The following is a 17,788-nucleotide window of genomic DNA, read 5'->3' as shown; positions in this document are numbered from 1 at the left end:
AAAAGATGAAATAAAAGATGCCTATGCAGCAGAAAAAAAGATTCAAATGATCAGTTACTAGATTTATTGCAGGCGAAACATACGCTTGAAGATGATAGAACAGAATTAAAGTTCCAAAAGCAAAACAACAATGGTACCAACAGTTGGTTTTTGAAGGTTTTTGCTTTTATTCCTTTTTAAATAATATTAAAAATATTTCATAGTTAAATGATTTGGAACGTGTAGCTTAATCGTGTATATCTGCTATCGTGTATCATGGTATGCTAAACCTTATTATTGCACATTTCACAAGTAATTTTCCCTGGCACTGCCAACCGGTTCCCGTACAGTGCGATCATTCGATCCTGTATCGGACGAACAACATTGTAATACGCCAGATGCCAAAAGCAATTGTTCTTCTCCTGCACCAACCGTTGAAGGCAACGCAAAAAAAGATACAAACGTTCTAGCGACTTGTTCTCGCATAGTTCTTGTCCATTCACCACTAACAGCTGTACATCGTACTCGTACGGTTCGTCGGTACTGTCGATCCACTCTTCCACAAGTTCTCTCCAGTTTTTGCGTCTTAGAATATTTGGATCCTTGGATGCTTTACACTCAGTTGACGTTCTTTTGGGGGTAGCATATTGGGGCTCCATTATTTTATTAGGAGAAATCTCCCGCACAGGACTTTTTTCTGGCGTCACTAGCAAAGGTTCATCAATTTCCGGCTCATTGCATGTTACAACCATGTTGTCCTTGTTCAGTTCGATCTGCTTTTCCACCTCGAGGCGTAGTTCTAGCGGAAGTGCTTGAAGAAACTTTAGCTCGATCTTTATTTTCTGTTCATCTCCTGCATTAGCCACAGCTTGTGGAGTGATTGGTGATTTCCGTTCATGGTGGTATGCATCCCGAAGTGGAGACATCTTTACTGGAGTCTTTTCCGCAGGAGGATGATGCTGCTTATTATTAGCAGCAAGCAACAGTTGCTGCTGTCTTCTGTAGTCGCGTATGGCTTCCTCTCGTATTTCTTCAGGTAGTGCCGCCAGTACTTCTGGATCGAGTCCGTCAGGTAAATCGTCGTTCCAATTGGATGATGCAGTAGATGTTAAAAATTTCCTCATCACACCAACGCTTTGTGCGGTTTGGGTTTGATCTTTCCTTCCACCCGATGAAGCCCATTTTGGAGGTCTTCCACGTCGGCCTCTAGTGACAGGTTTTGATCCAACCGTAGCTTTCCTACTGGGTGAGTTGACAGCATTATCGTTTCGTTTGGGAGAATTGATAAAACCATTAAAATCTGTCTTTGTCGGTGTGTTCAATTGCTGGCGTAACGGCGAAGGTACTGCATGAGGTATGGCAGTGGAACTACGAGATGTACAAGGTTCCTGATCATCAGGTTGCCGAAACAACGAACGATACTGTTCCTTCGATTTGGTTACTTTTGGTTCGTTGCAGGCAATCTCAGCCGTTTCTGGTTGAGATTTTAGTTTGTTTTCGGCCTTCTGGAACATGCTTTTCAACCGGTTACCAGCTTTACTATCCGCCGTACGCTGTGCACCTTCAAATTTGGAAATCTGAATTCCGATCCCTCTCAGTTCTGACGGTTCGATCGCTAACGTACGCATCAATCCCAGCACAGTGCCTTCGATCAGTGTACGATCGTCTGTGTGCTGACGAAGTGGCTGTGACTTTGTCACAACGTCACACAGCCCATGGCCCATAAACTTTGCCGTCTCGATCGGTGCTTCTGGAGAGCGTACGAGCAGCTTAACTGTAACGAGTTTGCCTCGCTCACGTAACTCCAACAATCGGCGATGAATTTCTTCCGTCAGCTGGCGCATAAAACGATCTACCTCTTGTTCGGTAGTGAAGCGTATCCCGTAGTTGACATCGACCGACACTGACTTTCTTCCCCGATCGTACACCAACGGTTTCTCGTCGATTCCACGACATGCGTTGTAGAGTGTTTCACCGAATTTTTTTCCAAACTCGGTTTGCAAAACATTCCTGGGAATGGTTTGTAAATCGGCGCATGTTACATACGTCATCTTCTTTAACCGATGCGAGGTGCTTGGCCCAACACCCGGTAGATCGGCTATTGGAATCGCCCGCATGTACTCCTCTACCGCTCCCGGGACCAGTTGATATTGGCCGTTAGGTTTAGCCTTTTTTGTGGCCATCCTAGCTTGCAGACGGTTTGCTCCAATTCCCGCTGAACAACCGCACCCAGTAGCTGTGGAAATTCTGTTTCGCACATACGTCACAAACTCCATCACTTCTATTCCGGTCGACTGAATCAGTTCGCTTAAATCGACAAACATTTCGTCACAACTAACAGCTTCAATGTCAAGCGTGTACTGTGCGATCGTGTCGTACAGCTGATATGCCACTTCCCGGTAGCCATCGAAGTCGTACGGAATGGTTTTAAGGTCCGGGCATAACTTTAAGGCTGCTCCAACAAACATCCCGTTCTTAACCCCACACTGGCGAGCCTCGTAACTGCAGGATGCAATCTCCGAAAGTGAATTATTTTCATCGATGGCCGATAGTCGTGATTCGATTGGAATGTCTGGTGCTTTGTAGCGATCTTCGAGCCGCTTGTGATACAGCTCAATCTCTAACGCACGGTTCTGTCCAGGATGCGAAGGAACGCGTGCTTCTGAGCCACGGGAATGTGTGACGGCTACCGGCAGACCACGGAGATGTGGATACTTCCGCAAGCCAACCGACACGAAGAAACAATCCATATCGATGTGCATAATGTACCGATCGATGGATTCGTTGTTAAATTCTCTTTCCGTTGGGTCTCTTGCAACAGCACGGCTATCAATATGCTGCACCAATGTGTCACGGGCTGGGAACGAACCGGTTGATTTTTCGCGCAATTCTGATACGTACTGCTTGAAACCTGCCCCAAGCGTAGCGATATGGTGCAATCGGGAATTGTTAAAAAATTCCTTTAGAAAGTTAGGATCCGTTGCAGTGAGCGACTGCTTAGAAGGCGCCGGTTTCGATGGACTTTTAACTATTGAGTTGGATTGATTTGTTGTTTCTGTTGGGGGCGGTTCTTCTTCTGAAAACACATCAGGCGAACATTGTGGTGGAAGTTCAGATTTCTCTCCATCGCCGTTAGTTAGCGGTTGCGTACTTTCACCGTTTTGCAGGATCGCTTTACACGACATGGTACCATTAGATACATCTTCATCCGTGTTTTGCTGCGAACTTTCTTGTTGTTCATTCGAAACTGATGCTTCCGATGATATCTGATCGGTGAAGTGTTTAAGCATACCCAGCACATTAAGACACTCGCTTCGACTGATGTCGTTAGGATCGCCGTCATTCTTGGGTACCGGTTTCGCTATATCCGTAACATGGGTCGATAGGGGGGCCAACTTCGTGAAAGCCAGCTTGGGCTGTGAAGGCTTATGCTGCGAATACAGCAAATACTTCGAGTAGTCCAACAGCCTACCCTCGTTCAAACAGTCCACTACCCAGCGTGGACTAATGATTATTTCGGACGTGATCGAACGTACCTTTACATCGGGCAGGATCGATGCAATCGTGTACGTTGTGTTGGAACGTTTATAGTGATGAAACACACCACCGTGCAACATCATGAGTCGCTTCAACTCATCAGCGGATGGATTGGTGTAACCGTTCACAAAAATGGATACACCTGCGAACAGATTCGATAGCTTGTCCCCAACGATAGCTGAGCTGTGCCGAAACTGGTCCTCTAGTTTGGCAATTTTTGCATCCATATAATCGCCCTATGGAGAGTAGAATGGTAATTGATTTACTGGAATACTTTATACCTTGTGTGATGCTCACCCATCCTTCGAAGCCAGTTTCGCTTTCAACCTTTTCTTTACGCTTCATGTTTTGATAGTTATCCTGCAATACATTGCACCTTGTTCCAACGATGATCCTGTAGAAAAGAGCGCCCAAAATATGAAAACATCTAAATGCATCACCGTCAAAATAAGCCGAATGTCAAGTAATGTGCGTTTATGAATTCGTCGTGCATTCGATATTTTTGCCGCATGGGCATACAAACCAGGTTGCAAATTTAAAATCCAGGCCCATAAACAGAATACCTAGTTCCTAGATTTACATAGGCACAGAAGATTGCATTCTATTTTGTGTGTTAGAAATACATATAAGTTTTTTTAATAATCTAATTTTATAAATTCCTCATTAATCTAATAAATGTTCTAAAAAATTCGAAGATTCTAAATGTTGTTTGAACGATTGCTGTCAAAATCCATTTGGCTACATGGGGACAAGTACTGTGTGCGAGCCGAAAGGAAGACACAGACCACGGAGTACCGTAAAAATATTCTAAAATATTGCCGAGAATGAGTGTTGTTATAAGTGTATAGATTATATTAGATTAGAATTTTACACCAACTTCGCGTGTAGGCATTGTTAGCAGAGAAAGCAAAGTATTTATTCTGTTGTTGTGGGTAACTAAAATCTTCTTCCTTCACAAAACATTTGCATCGGAACAAGGGCAGGAACAGGAACCAGCAGCCACTCTATCTATAGGTAATTATGGAAATAATGCGGCTAGAATTTGTTTCATTGCATTCAATTATTTTAAGTATATCCACCGCAGGAGCTGAGTTTATGTTGATGTTGCTCATGTTGAGAGACAAGTGCACAAAAAGGAACGCTAGAGCCATTTAATCAGTACCGCTGTTCCCCCACCCATTGTTCCTTTGTTTTTTATCTTTCAACTTGCGAATGCATGCGTACAGTCAGTTCGAAATTCAAGCGCTTTAATGTATATTGTGTTTTACTATTTTAGTTGATTTTGCAGAAACGTTTTGCACACAAAATCTTACATTATTTTGTTTTATTTAATCTCTACTCAACACCGACGCGACAACGCTTAAGGTGGTGTGCGTGTGATTCGTTCTTCGTGAAACCGTTAGAGCGAGCGAGAGAGCAGCAGCCTGCTTGTACACACCGAAAGAGTCAAGATGGCCGATCTGGACGCAGTGAATCTCGGGCTAGATGAAACGGAACGGGACATCGCGGAAGCGCTGGAAAATTCATATGACACCCGATCGGAAGCATCCGGTGATGGAGACGGCGATGCCGATGAAGCCGACGCTGGCGATGCGGATGGATCACATCCTAGCATCAGTTCGGTCAGTTCGGCCGAATCAGATTCCGGTACCGATTTAGAGGAGGATGAGGGTGGTGAAGGCGATAAAAAGAAAAAAGACGATGCAAAAACCACCCAACAGGAAAATGGCGCCGCCAAGGATAAGCAGATGACGAAGAAAAAGACGAAGAAAGTGCCCGCGGCTGGAAATGATACAAAACACAACAATGCTGAAGAGGAAGACGACGAGGAAGATGAAGATGAAAACGATGATGACGACGATGAGGAAGATGACGATCCAATGGAAGAGGAAGATGACGAGGAGGAAGAGGAGGAGGAGGAAGATGATGATCAGGACGAACGGCGTAATAACAAGCGTGTGAAAAAGACTAAAATTACCGCCGCGAAGGTGGTATCAACGAAGAAAAAGCTTGTCACTAAAAAGGTGGCCGCATCCAAGCAACCGCAGCATGTAAAGAAGAAGGCTAAAACAGCTGTAACCATCGTGAAAGAAGACACGGAGAAGACAACGTCTGTTGAGAAGAAGAAAAAGAAGGTGTCCACTGTGACACAGGATGGCAAAAAAGGTGCCGGGAAGAAAAAGGATGACACGGCTTCCGCCGCTGCGAGCAATGGTCCGGAGACAAAGGACGATACGGCCAACAACAGTATCAACAATGCAAACGACACAAGTACTAGCAGCAGCAGTAGCAGTAGCGGAAGCAGTAGCAGCAGTGAAGCTGGTAGCAAGAAGGACGATCGGAAATCTAGAAGCCGCAGCCCGGCCTCGGGTGCGCCAGAAGCAAAGCGTAGCCGCACGAAAGCGGCCGGTAATGCGGCCGGCACGAAAAACACAGTTAAATCATACGACTACGTAACGAAGATCAACTATCTGTTCCGCGAAGCCCGTTTCTTTCTGATCAAATCGAACAATCACGACAATGTAGCGCTGTCCAAGACGAAAGGCGTCTGGTCAACCCTGCCACCGAACGAAGCTAACCTGAACCAAGCGTTCCGGGAAAGCCGCAATGTAATACTGCTGTACTCCGTGAAGGAAAGTGGCAAGTTTGCGGGTTTCGCACGCATGGGTGCAGAGGCAAGGCGCGATCTACCGGCCGTCGATTGGGTGCTGCCCCCGGGCATGTCGGCGAAAGCCCTCGGTGGGGTGATCAAGATCGATTGGGTGTGTAAGAAAGAGCTACCGTTTACCAGCACTTCCCATCTCTATAACGCTTGGAACGACGATAAACCGGTGAAGATTGGTAGAGATGGGCAGGAGATCGAGCCCAAGGTGGCGGAGGAACTGTGTCGATTGTTTACGGAAGACACAAGCATCGATATGACTCCGATACTGAAGAAATCAAAGGAAGCGTCAAAGCTGATGAAGGAAAAGGCGGCGTCGAAGTCGTTCCGTAGACCCCCGAACTTCGGGCGGCCTACATCGTCATCGTTGAGAAGTCGCAGCAGTGGAGGAACCGGGGGTGGCATTGGACCGATACGACGCGGTGGCAGACGTATGTTTACGGGGCCGAAAAGTGGAAGAGATGGCGGAGGCGGTGGAAGTCGATCGCACGGGGCAAGCTCGATGTTTGCACCTTACCGGAAGGACCGGCATGGTGGTGGTGGCAGCGGAGGTATTGGCGGCGGTGGCAGTCGACACGGTGGTCATGGAATGGGCGGACCACGCATGGGAATGGGAGGTGGTAACGGTAGTGACGGCGGTGATCGCGGCGGTGGCGGTTTGTCACGAGCTGCGGGCCTCGGGGCAATGCATCACCCGGCCCATCATCACCGTTGGGCCGATGGGTACAGTTCTACGGCTGCTGCCGAGGCGTACGTCGCCGACTACATGCGCAACATGCAGAACCAGCTGCCTCCGATGCCGTACGCACCACCGCCCGGTTACCCGGGTATGCCGATGCCGTACGATAATTTGCCGCCACCACCACGATACTACGAAGGATTGCCAATACCGGAATATCCCCTACCGCCCGGTTCCATCCCGGGCAGTGTAACTGGTGCTGGTGGGATGCCTCCGCCCCGCAGCCACGCGGCTGCTGCAGCGGCGGCCGCCGCAATGTACGACAAGCGAGCGTACGAGCAGTCGATGGAGGAGTTCATGTGGAAATCGGCAAACAGCATGAGCACCGGAAGTGCAGGCAGCGGAGGCGGTGGTGGAGGAGGTGGGGCTGGTGGGACTGGCGGTAGCCAGGGTGGTGGAGGTTTGAGTAGCGCTGTCGGTGGGCTTGTTGGTGGTATACCGACGATGAAGGGACCGCCACCGGTTCTTCCAAGCCATGGTTACCACGTACCTCCGCCGATGATTCCTCCGATGCATCATCATCACATGCACCGTAAGAATGATCGTGGGGATGGAGGTATCGGCAATTCGTCAGACCGTGGCCAGCAGCGGGGTGGAGATCGAGATCGTTCCAACCACCGTAGCGATCGCAACCAGCACAGGGGTGGTGGTGGAGGCGGTGGTGGTGGCGGTGTCCGTGGGTACAACAATCGTGATAGGCGATGATTCGAAGGTAAGTTCCAGCTGTGTATCGTACCATTTTTGCACATATGATTCGACTGATGGAGAGTATTGGATAATCGAGAAAGTTATTTGTTGTTTTAGCTTTTTCTTTATCTTGTTCATATATCTATTAAACGAAATGCCAGTTTTTCGCCTAATTTTCGGTGTAGTGCCACACTTCAAATGTTTCATTTTCCATCATGACACATAAACGTTTCCAAAAAAATCATATTTAATTATATAACTTAGCTTTGGTTCTTGGTTCTTGATTCATGTTTTCTATTTGTTATGTTTAATTTTATTTTTGTAAGATAATAAATAGAAAACAAATTTGAAATGTATGTAATTTTAAATGTAATGTACTTCTTGAAGAATGTTACTTCAGTAAATATGTATACTTCACTAATGGATCGTGCGAAGCATAACTTCTAGGGTGATCGTAGTATTTTTTTATAAGCATATTAATAATATTTAATGATTGTTCTATTTGCATAATTTTTCGGACATTGCCTGCGGATCGTACGGGTGTGAGCAGCTTCGACGTTTCACCAGTATTCCCCATCCGATCGGTTTTAGTATTAGGAAGGAGGAATCGAATTGAAAATCTATATCACCTATTATCCATCCAGAGAAAAATAAGGTGATGTCTCAAAGAATGCATCATGGAACCCTCATCGCGCTTACGTTGATTCACCGTAGCTTCTCCCATCGTCGTGTGCAATAGTGGGTGGGCATCATAAGGCGTCATGTTAGCGATCACTCCAACACATCCCCATTGTGCAACCCATCACGAAATCATGTGCGAAACCGTGAACGATCGATCGATTCCTATCGTCTCCGATCAGTCGTTTATGGGTAGCTTTCGTACATTGCCGTTCCAGCAACTTTCATCACAACAAGCAGCAGTACCAGTTGACCATTTCGTGTTGCTTGGGCACTAGGAACGTGTTATGTTTCGGTGCCCTTTCCTGTTAATCACATACTACGAGTAATCATCGCCACATCATCGGAGTCTGGATTCTGTAATCAGCGCTACAGATGGCGGTGTGACAGACGTTCTCACGTCTTATACCGCCGGATTTGGAGAATGGATAACGCTAACAACATCATCATAGCCGGCAATCATCGGTTATCATGGATAGCCTGTCGGCATTAACAGCAGCAGCAGCAGCAGAATGATCACGAGCGATGCATCGATGTTGTAGTTGGTGCATTTTATTGTGAAATGTTCTGCAATTGTGCGCGAGTGCGAATTATCAGAAGAAGAAAAAAAAAAGGAGTACAAGTGCGGTCGAGTGCAGTTTTTATGCTTTTATTTGCGTGAAGAAAATTCGTGTATGTGGCGTTAAATTGGTTTCGGTGTATCAAAGTGATTCATAGTGTGTGATATGCATGCTGGTGCATTTGCTGCGAAAGGATGCTGTAGGCTCAGATCTCAGAGGCATAAGAAAAGGGGAATATAGTTTTTGGTATGAAAATGAATAGGATTTTAAAGGATTTTTGTAGAATAGAACGGAAGAAGGGAGGATCAGACGGTGAATTACAAATTTGTGCTGACAAGCTGCGTATGAGAGCGAACATTTATGCGACAAACAGCGAGTGAAAAGCATAAAATGAAAACGAGTAAATCGATCGATAGTTTCTGGAGCGAACTGAAATAATATTGTAACGCGGAATCAATTTACATAAGATCAACAACTTGGCGGTGCTAAATTCGAAGAGATTGGAGATTTATTTTTTGACACAAACAAACAGCAAGTAGCAGAAACTACACTACAGAAGGACTTCACATTTCTTATCATTCAACAAAGAAAATTTTCATTGCGTTAGTGGTGTTCCCAAAAGTATAATACAAAAAAAAATTGAATGAACTGTTCCTTGTGGCAAAACAGATTAAAACCAACCCGACAGTACATCCATATCCGTACAAATATAGGTTCGGAAATCGAAACACAAAAAGTGGATAAACTGTTTGTGGTACAATTAAACATATAAAAGTATATGGTAATAAGCATAGTACGTAACGCTCGATCCACTACAGACATGTTTAACATCATGCCCAGCGCTCTGCACGAAATCAATTGATCATGTCATGTAAATGATACTAAAGGACGCTTAGTGTGTGCGTGTGTTTGTGTGTTTTGTTTACTTTTCAACGATCACCATCCCGTTAACGATAGAAGGGTACTCCAAGTTGTCGGTGCAACATACAACATAATAATATACACGGAACGTATATGTGGTGCATCGCGACTGGATGAACATAATCTTATAGAGGACAGGCAAACAAAGAGTGTTACTTTATCATTTGTTCTATAAGAGCGTGTGTATGTGCATGTGCACTGCGTGTGTGTGTGTAAATATAATTTCGAACTTTCCGATTCTTCACGATGAAAATAAATTATTTACGATAAAAAAGGCACATTATGACACAAAACACAAAACACAAAAGCACACCGAAAAACACACGCACACAACACCCACAGTGAAATAACGAAAGTAAACAAAATGCAGCAAATTAGCGTCTTCGATACATAGAGAGTAACGGAGCAGTGCGCGTACAACGATCTATAGTTTGACGCAAAACAAATCTCAAGCATTATAGGAAGTAATACAATAGGCACATAGAAATGGTATGAATCCTCCCTGAATTGATCCCGACAAAGCATATTTGAAATTATTGCAAAACCAATTATGTTAGGAAGAGATCGTCGTAGTGCGATGAATTATTAGACGCCAGCAATGCATACAAAGCAAGGGAAGGGGTGGCGACAATGTGCGACAAAACAGCTCCCTTGAACCGGTTAGGCATATATATGAACTTTTATGTTACTAAAACCCACCCAAATCACTCTCTGTCCTAAGCCGATCAAACAGCAAATACTACATCTACACGCAGTATAAATGTATTCAATAAAGTTAAACAAAAATCTAAAGTAGCCGTAAACCCAAAACCACCAAATGGACCTTTTGCCGATCCTGCTGACGGTTATCGATCTAAGCAAAGAAAAAAAAATCTGTGTATGTGATGATAGAATAAAAGTGTCGAAATGAAAACGATCGAAAGCACCAACATCGAAGCAGCCGTTTGCTCAACGAATAAGGATCACTCCTTGATAAAAGTGCGTAACAACAGTGTGTGGCAAGATCGGCAAAATTGTGCGCTACGTTGGGCTGTGCTTTTGGTGTGTTTGCTTTGGTTGTACGGAAACCACGAAACTTGTGGACACTCTATACCAATCTACCTAATCACACATCGTAACCGGCATACGGAAAATGCGTGAATGCTGCGAAGGGGTGGGTGGTTATGGTTATCGTGCTGGGAAAATTGGGGCTACATTTGCCAAAAGAACTGTTCCAAGCGCTGCTGCGTTAATGAAGCAGCTGGCTAACATATCCAGCTAAGAAGAGAAAAAAAACACATCCTTTGCGGAGGATCAACACTTTCAGCATGATGATGCTGCCCTTCCAAGTGTTGTTGCGAGGAATGCTTCGAAACAGTGTATTTATCATGACAGTTTTACAGCGATGTGGAATTACGTGCAAAAAGTGCAATCATTTAATTCTATACGAAGAGAGAGTTAAATTAGATCACTTAAAAAGGTGATGGTTGTGTGTGTATTAATGAGCGATCGATTTTCCCGATAGCAACATTGCTTCATTGTTCGTCGGGAATCGTTCGTGCTATTTGGATGGTGCTGGTGGTGCATAGTGAGAATAAACGACGAGCTTATTTTTTGATACACCCATGAACTTACCGTCCACATGCACACCGGAAAATGCACCCAAAGTTGAAGTGCGTGTATCTATACATCTGTGTATGGAATGTGTTAAGATCATCATAATGGCTCGTGAAACAAATGGCTCATTTAAGAAAAAGGACCCTTTCCCTTAAGGACTACCCACTACTAATGCCTATTTCCGAGTTCCAACATTGAATCAATCGTGTTGATAAAGTATTTGGGCTTCTGTGGGGGTTCTTATACTGCTGCAAAGAAAACAACAAACAAACGAATGGTCCGTAGCGTGAAATAGTGAAAAACGAAGAGTGTCTGTGTGCGAGAGAGAATTAAGAGACTATTTTTTTAAAATGAAAATCCATGTCTTACGGTGATAGATTCTATGAATCTTGCTACTCCAACGACGAATAGTGGCTACTATTGTCCACCATAGCACTTTCTATGAAAGTGGCCAAACACAAAGCGGAACGTGCGTTCAGTACATTAATCGTATCGATGCCAAAATATGAAGGAGAAGAAATGCAGTTGACAAACGCTTTACTGCAATGCACAAAACGATCGGGAAAGATTTCTTGCTCTTCTGCTGCGTGGATGAATTCTTAACATCTTTATTTGCATCAAACTTTTACTTCCAACAAAAGGGACCTTTGGTCCAGCCCAACCAGGAGATCAGAGCATCAGCGAGCGCTTGGCGGAAAGGATCAAAATCGGATGTACCTGTACAAAATCAACTGGAAATACCTACCGACCGTGCATCTGTTAATAGCACCCAGTCTGACGCTTATCCTGCGAGTGCAAGAAGTCTTTTCCGGTCAGCGAAACTCGAAACTATAGACGACTGCCCTTCGACTTATGTTCCTTCAGTGATTGGGACAGTTGCGGTTACTGTTATTCCATGTGAAAAATACAACAGAAAGGAATTGAGTTTAGGGATGTATTTTTTTTTTACTAGATAATGATAATCTTTTTTGCATTAGAAACGACTTAACTTAAAGAGAGGTAACTAGTTCCGTGTGAAGGTGCGGAAAAGCATTTGTGCCTATATTTTTTTTATTAAAACTTTTACACATAAACGCTTTTTGAAAGTACACATTTGGCCTACCTGGAGTGTGTCGAAGTCCAGGATATATTGATAACACACAAAAGAGAGTCAATGTTTCACTTTTAGAAGTGATAACTTAGTTCCTTACTTTGGAGAACTTCATATCAAAGATCATGTCGAGAATAAGCAAAACAAAACAAAATACAGATACTATTTATATTTGTTCTAATGGATAGATGGCAAGAAGATGTGGTAATTGTTTCTAGGTGCAAAACCATGACCATGAATGGCAAAAGTGTTTCTTTAACTGTAGATGTGAGTAGATAACTGCATCCCATTGATGTTACTATACATTTTGGCAAGACAAATATTTATTACATACAAGCAAAATAATTTCGTCGGCATTTTAATTGATTTTTACTTCTTTCTAACGAGTTTCGTCATCATCTTAGCATATTTGTTTGAAAATTTCATTAAAAAAAGCTCTTTTCCAAAAAGATTCAATAAGGATATGGCAAATGTTGTGGGAGATTCGATTCCATCATTTCACTCCATAACCTTTCTTGTTTTTTTTTTGCTAGAAATTCGACATTTGCGGTAATTGTGCTCGTCGATATCCAAAAAGATAAGCTCATTGAAGAGACCAGCATTTACAACGAAAGTTTTATTTTTTTTTAATTACACAGGATGTGCCAACGCCATATAATTCATACAAATTTGCAAATTGCTGTGTGATTCGAAGGAATTGTTAACCGTGGAAAACTGAACGTTTTCTATATGATTATTGATGAAAATAACAACATTTTTTTACATAAAAGCATAATGATCGACGAAGCAAATTTTGTTCTGAATAAAACGGTAAAAAAATGGCAAAACTGTCGATACTGTCCAATTGGGAATTTGCACATAATTCATCAAGAGCCTTAATCTAAAGAATTGTTGGTTTTGGTGTGATCGCAAAATACAATATCGAATCGCATTTTCCCGATCGAAATAACCGACCATGAATGAGCGATACGGCCAAGAAATGCTTCATGACCAAAATACACTACCGTGAATGGTGGTATCGAACCTTTATTGAGGCACTTTATCAAGCTCACCCGTCTTCTATATGTGGGTAACTGTGAAATCCTAAATTTACATCAACAAGTCATGACTAAACTTTGACTTTACATCAACTTTGACTAAACTTAAAATCGTTGGATCGAGTCCTGCAAAATTTACAATTCACCCATGACTAGTCGGACTCGATCGGACTCATCTGGACCCATTCGAACTCATCCGGAATCGATCGGACCCATTCGGACTCGATCGAACTATGACTCGACCGGACTTGACGTAGTCAATTTTGGTTTTTAGTCGGAGTCGGAATCAACTTTTCATACGCGGAGTCAGAGTGGATCCACGATTCCACCCCGGATTACACATCACTAGTTCCTAAGTATGGGTGGGACCGTTCAGTAGAGATTTGAACCCATACAGGTTATCCATTACAGTTGTGTTTTATTCAAAATGAACTATTTGAAAAGCATTCATCATATTCAAGACATTTGCAAGTCAGAGGTTGATGATTGATCTGAAAAGGCAATAAGTTCCTTACATTCCTTGACTGGAATTAAATTAGAAAGAACAATGCAATGTACATGCAGATGTATAGTTTGCTCTCCGGTAAGGATATGTCGCAGTTATTTTATTACCTCCAACTAATTGAGTATATATTAAAATACGGCACTTGGTCGAAGGTATGGTTATGCGTGGGGCTATGGTAGTTGGTATGCTATAACTCAAGTTATACTCCTTACACCAAAGGAAGTTTTACTTACTTCGCTCCTCCTCCTTGGCTTAACGAACTCTAAGGTCACGCAGGTCATTTCTGACTTACTAGACTTGCTTTAACCACATAGCCGAATAGTCAGTCCTTGCTACGTGGGGGACTGGATGGGATTTGATATCCGGTCCTGTCGTGTGGAACCGGCGCCGTTTAACACATAACACATACACGTACGGACCGCCCCAATAACGCCCTGACCAGGGCTAAAAATGCTCAATCCACTGTCATCATTTATAATAGCCTTTTCTGATGATGATGACGATCAATGATTATCGAGGGTTTTAAACTTTTTTCTGAAACATAAAAAGGGAAAATTGACTGCAAATAACTGCGAAAACTTAATTGGCTTACATACTGGGTACTCCGTGACTTGATCAGTCAAATAACTTTAGAACTGATTACTCGGTTATAATGTTTGCATCAGTTAAAAAAAACATAATAAATATAGTATTTGAAAGAACTCTTGAAGATAGAAGAATAGTTAAGTATGAGAGGTAAGTATGCTTGTAATATTTATAAAAACTCTGTTGTTGATGCTCTCGTGCTATTACTGTGTAATTGGAACGGAAATGTACAACCATTCTATCCTAGTTCTGTAAACCTATCAGGTTCATAATTTCGAACCTAGTTCCGATCGGTCTTTTCAAGGAACGAAACGAACATACCAGGTTCATTCCGGAACGCAAATCACTACAATGCTGTTTGTAACGTAACGATCTATTAGGTCATATTTGCCATTTTTGGTTTACTAGACTTATTTGTACCTCGTAACCGAATAGTAATCATTTGATAAAAAATAATGCAAAACTTAGCAAACAGTAATTTAGGTACCACCTACAATTTCGCACGTGTCAAACGTCCGACGATTCCGACGTCGTATACATATCTGAGGTTCATGTTCGCCCTGGACATGGGAATTTCCAGGAAAAAAATCAGGGCAAACATATGAAAAAAAAAATGTTTGCATCGTGTATTTGTGGTGTAAGTACCACCGGCGGTCCGGATGATGTATGTGTTAAATGGCGCCAATTCCACACGACAGAACCTGGCACAAAATCCCATCCGGACCGTGTCCCCCCATAACAAGGACTGACTACGTGGTTAAAGCAAGTCCGGCTACGTGGTTAAAGCAAGTCTAGTAAGCCAGAAATGGCCGGCGCCCAGTCTAGTAAGCCCAGAAAGAAGAGTAAAATTGTAAAAGGTGTTACAGTTTCAATAAATAAGTAAATAATCGCTACATGTCTGAATTCGTAAACCGTCAAATAAGAGTTTCTCTTAGAAGGATGAATGACGTCAGACGTTTGAAATTTGTCATTTGGGAAGTTAAAAGATATGTCAAAATGAATATGAAAATTTGTTACTTGGGAAGGGGCTTGCAAGCAGAACGGAGTTTTTGGCATTGTTTCTCGCACAAGCTACAGTTCGAAGTGTCGTGCAGGACAGGATGGAAGACGAGTGTTCTGTGAAAGAAGTTTGCGAATTGAAAGAAAAGAAATAAGGTATGAGAAACTATTCTCCCACAGTTTACAGAATAAATCCGACTGCAATCAGTAAATAATCAAATTGTTTGTATAATTTATGCAATGGTTAGTGAATGTTTGTGAAAAGATCGTTGTGATCTAGCGTACAGGTTATATGTTTCTTTATGTTTGCTTATGATTATGACTTGATAAATGAAGGAATGGGTGCAAACAATGAAGAAATATGTTCGTTTTCGGCTGGACAGGCAGAGAGGCTGGAAATCGAACTAGAATTTGAAGAACTTTTTAAACTGCTCGCTGTCGTGTATTTGTGTGTGCGTTTCCCTTCATTTGTGGTTCATAGTTCGGAGCATAATGTAGGGTAGTCTGGTAGGTCCGTAAACAAGTTCGCTAGTGTACCTCCACCCCGACAATGGTTATAGAATTTACATTTTACTCAAAACACGAATGAAATGTGACTTGGAAAATTCTTTGAACGATAGTGTTTGCGGTGTCCTTTCCCAGCTAAAAGCAAAACTCAAGTGAGACGCCGAATTTGATTTATTCTCATTGTAGACCTGGGGGGGTTTTGCTCTCAGGATACATAAATGATCATCAGGCAGGGTGGGATGATGCTGGAAGCAAAAAAAAAGGTAGGAGGTATTTTTGCGCAAGTACCGCTTCTCCGCATCCTCCCGCATGATATTAGTGTGCGTGCGCGCTGATACTGTGAAGAAGAAGAAAAAGAATGTGTGCGGTGTTTGCGATAAGTGTGTGTGCGTGCGGCTTTTGTTTACACGGTATTTCGCCGCCGGGACAACGGCCGCGTTAAGGAATACTGGATACTAGACGCCACTAGAGAGAAAGAGCAAGAGAGCAAATGAAGCATGAGAACGAATGAGAGCAAAACTTTGCAAGAGCGTGAGAGAGAAGGAGAGAGTAAGCAGCAGTTTGTTCTCTTGTCAAAATAGCGATCGGTTTGAAAGCGAATGCATGCACCACACCACTCTTGCTGTTTACTTTCCATCGAGGAAGGCTGTGCGTGCATTGGAGAAAAAACATATTCCTTCACGGTATAGTTTTGCATCTTGCTTTTAATTCCGATCTGAAAGGTGAACTCGATGGAAACGCGTTTGGAAAAAAGTATAAATGATTGCATAGTGCATAAACAGTGCTGGTGATTAATTTCGTTCATCCCTCTGATTCATCTTATCCTTCCCTTATTCTAGACGCCATTCCCACTTCCGGGGACGTGCTGATAAGTGAAACTCAAGTGCACTGCTGAAGTTGAGGTGAAGGAAAAACGCATCGAAACGATGTTGTTGATGTCGATGTGAGTGTGTGTGTGTGTGTGTTCCCGGTAATTCAAAGGGTGTGTGTAGTTCAGCAGCGTTCGCCGCGCATACGAGCTGAAGAATTGTGTGCCTGGGTGTGTGGTTTGCAGGCCAAGGAAAAGTCCCTGTGCAGTTTTGAATGTGTGTTTCCGAGGGCTTAAGGGCTGTTGAGCTGTTGAGAGTTCGAAAGAAAACGAGTTGAAAAGGTACGTAAAAATACCTTAAAAAAACGCTGTAAAAATTGTTCCCCTCGCTAGTGTAGGGAGGCTGGAGGTTGATTGTGTATGTTTGTGCACGCGTGTTTATGTGTAGTCTTGTGCGTTATCCAACAGCAAAAAAGGATTATACAGTGAAGGTGCCAGAAAGTGAATTGGATCGGCAGTTTAAGCAAGCTTTGATCGAGTGAGTAGGGTTGTTCGGTGGTTTATTACAAGTGTGCAGTCCTGTGAAGTGAGAAATAGCAGAAGCAGAAGCAACTGCGATCGAAAACTGTTCCGCAGTAGCGAGCATCGACGGAGTCTACTGGTAATGCACACTATTCTATACTTTTGATATTATTTAAGCTAAAAAAAACTTTAAAAAATTTAAATACCATTTTACTAAAAAAAAGCGGATAAAAAGGGCGGAACTGTCATCCTTTTGCCCCATTGAGAGCGGCGAAACTTCTCTCGGAGCATCCTTCCTACAGATTTTTACTAATGATAATAGTACGCACTACTACATCCAGCATAGCACGCACACGCAGCCGCACTCACACCGGAG

The 17,788-nt window shown here is 43.1% G+C and overlaps 3 protein-coding genes across 7 annotated transcripts in view; 2 read left to right on the top strand and 1 right to left on the bottom strand.

Moving 5' to 3' along the window:
• Nucleotides 1-87: 87 nt before the first annotated feature.
• LOC125769267 (DNA repair protein Rev1) lies at nucleotides 88-3,986 on the bottom strand. Its single transcript, XM_049437912.1, has 2 exons — nucleotides 3,814-3,986; nucleotides 88-3,752 (listed from the first exon to the last, which is right to left on the bottom strand). The coding sequence occupies exons 1-2, from the start codon at nucleotides 3,859-3,861 to the stop codon at nucleotides 264-266; spliced, it is 3,537 nt and encodes a 1,178-aa protein (XP_049293869.1). The 5' UTR covers nucleotides 3,862-3,986; the 3' UTR covers nucleotides 88-263.
• Nucleotides 3,987-4,221: 235 nt separating this feature from the next.
• Nucleotides 4,222-12,794, top strand: LOC125769272 (YTH domain-containing protein 1). The gene is made up of 3 exons (XM_049437927.1): nucleotides 4,222-4,530; nucleotides 4,882-7,629; nucleotides 8,155-12,794. The coding sequence occupies exon 2, from the start codon at nucleotides 4,968-4,970 to the stop codon at nucleotides 7,620-7,622; it is 2,655 nt and encodes an 884-aa protein (XP_049293884.1). The 5' UTR covers nucleotides 4,222-4,530; nucleotides 4,882-4,967; the 3' UTR covers nucleotides 7,623-7,629; nucleotides 8,155-12,794.
• Nucleotides 12,795-15,305: 2,511 nt separating this feature from the next.
• LOC125769261 (neurabin-1) overlaps nucleotides 15,306-17,788 on the top strand; it is a 59,435-nt gene continuing 56,952 nt past the window's right edge. The window contains exons 1-3 of one of the 5 annotated variants that reach the window (XM_049437888.1): nucleotides 15,306-15,731; nucleotides 16,922-17,232; nucleotides 17,359-17,551. The gene's annotated coding sequence lies outside the window, so the exon portion shown is untranslated. Of the gene's footprint in view, nucleotides 15,732-16,818; nucleotides 16,836-16,921; nucleotides 17,552-17,788 lie in introns of those variants that run through there. The other 4 variants (XM_049437889.1, XM_049437892.1, XM_049437891.1 and 1 more) reach the window with 4 other exon arrangements.

This window comes from Anopheles funestus, chromosome 3RL (genome assembly GCF_943734845.2).
Source record: "Anopheles funestus chromosome 3RL, idAnoFuneDA-416_04, whole genome shotgun sequence".
NCBI classification, from domain to species: domain Eukaryota; kingdom Metazoa; phylum Arthropoda; class Insecta; order Diptera; family Culicidae; genus Anopheles; species Anopheles funestus.
The sequence above is the reverse complement of the archived record's forward strand: the minus strand, read 5'-3'. Positions and strand labels throughout refer to the sequence as shown.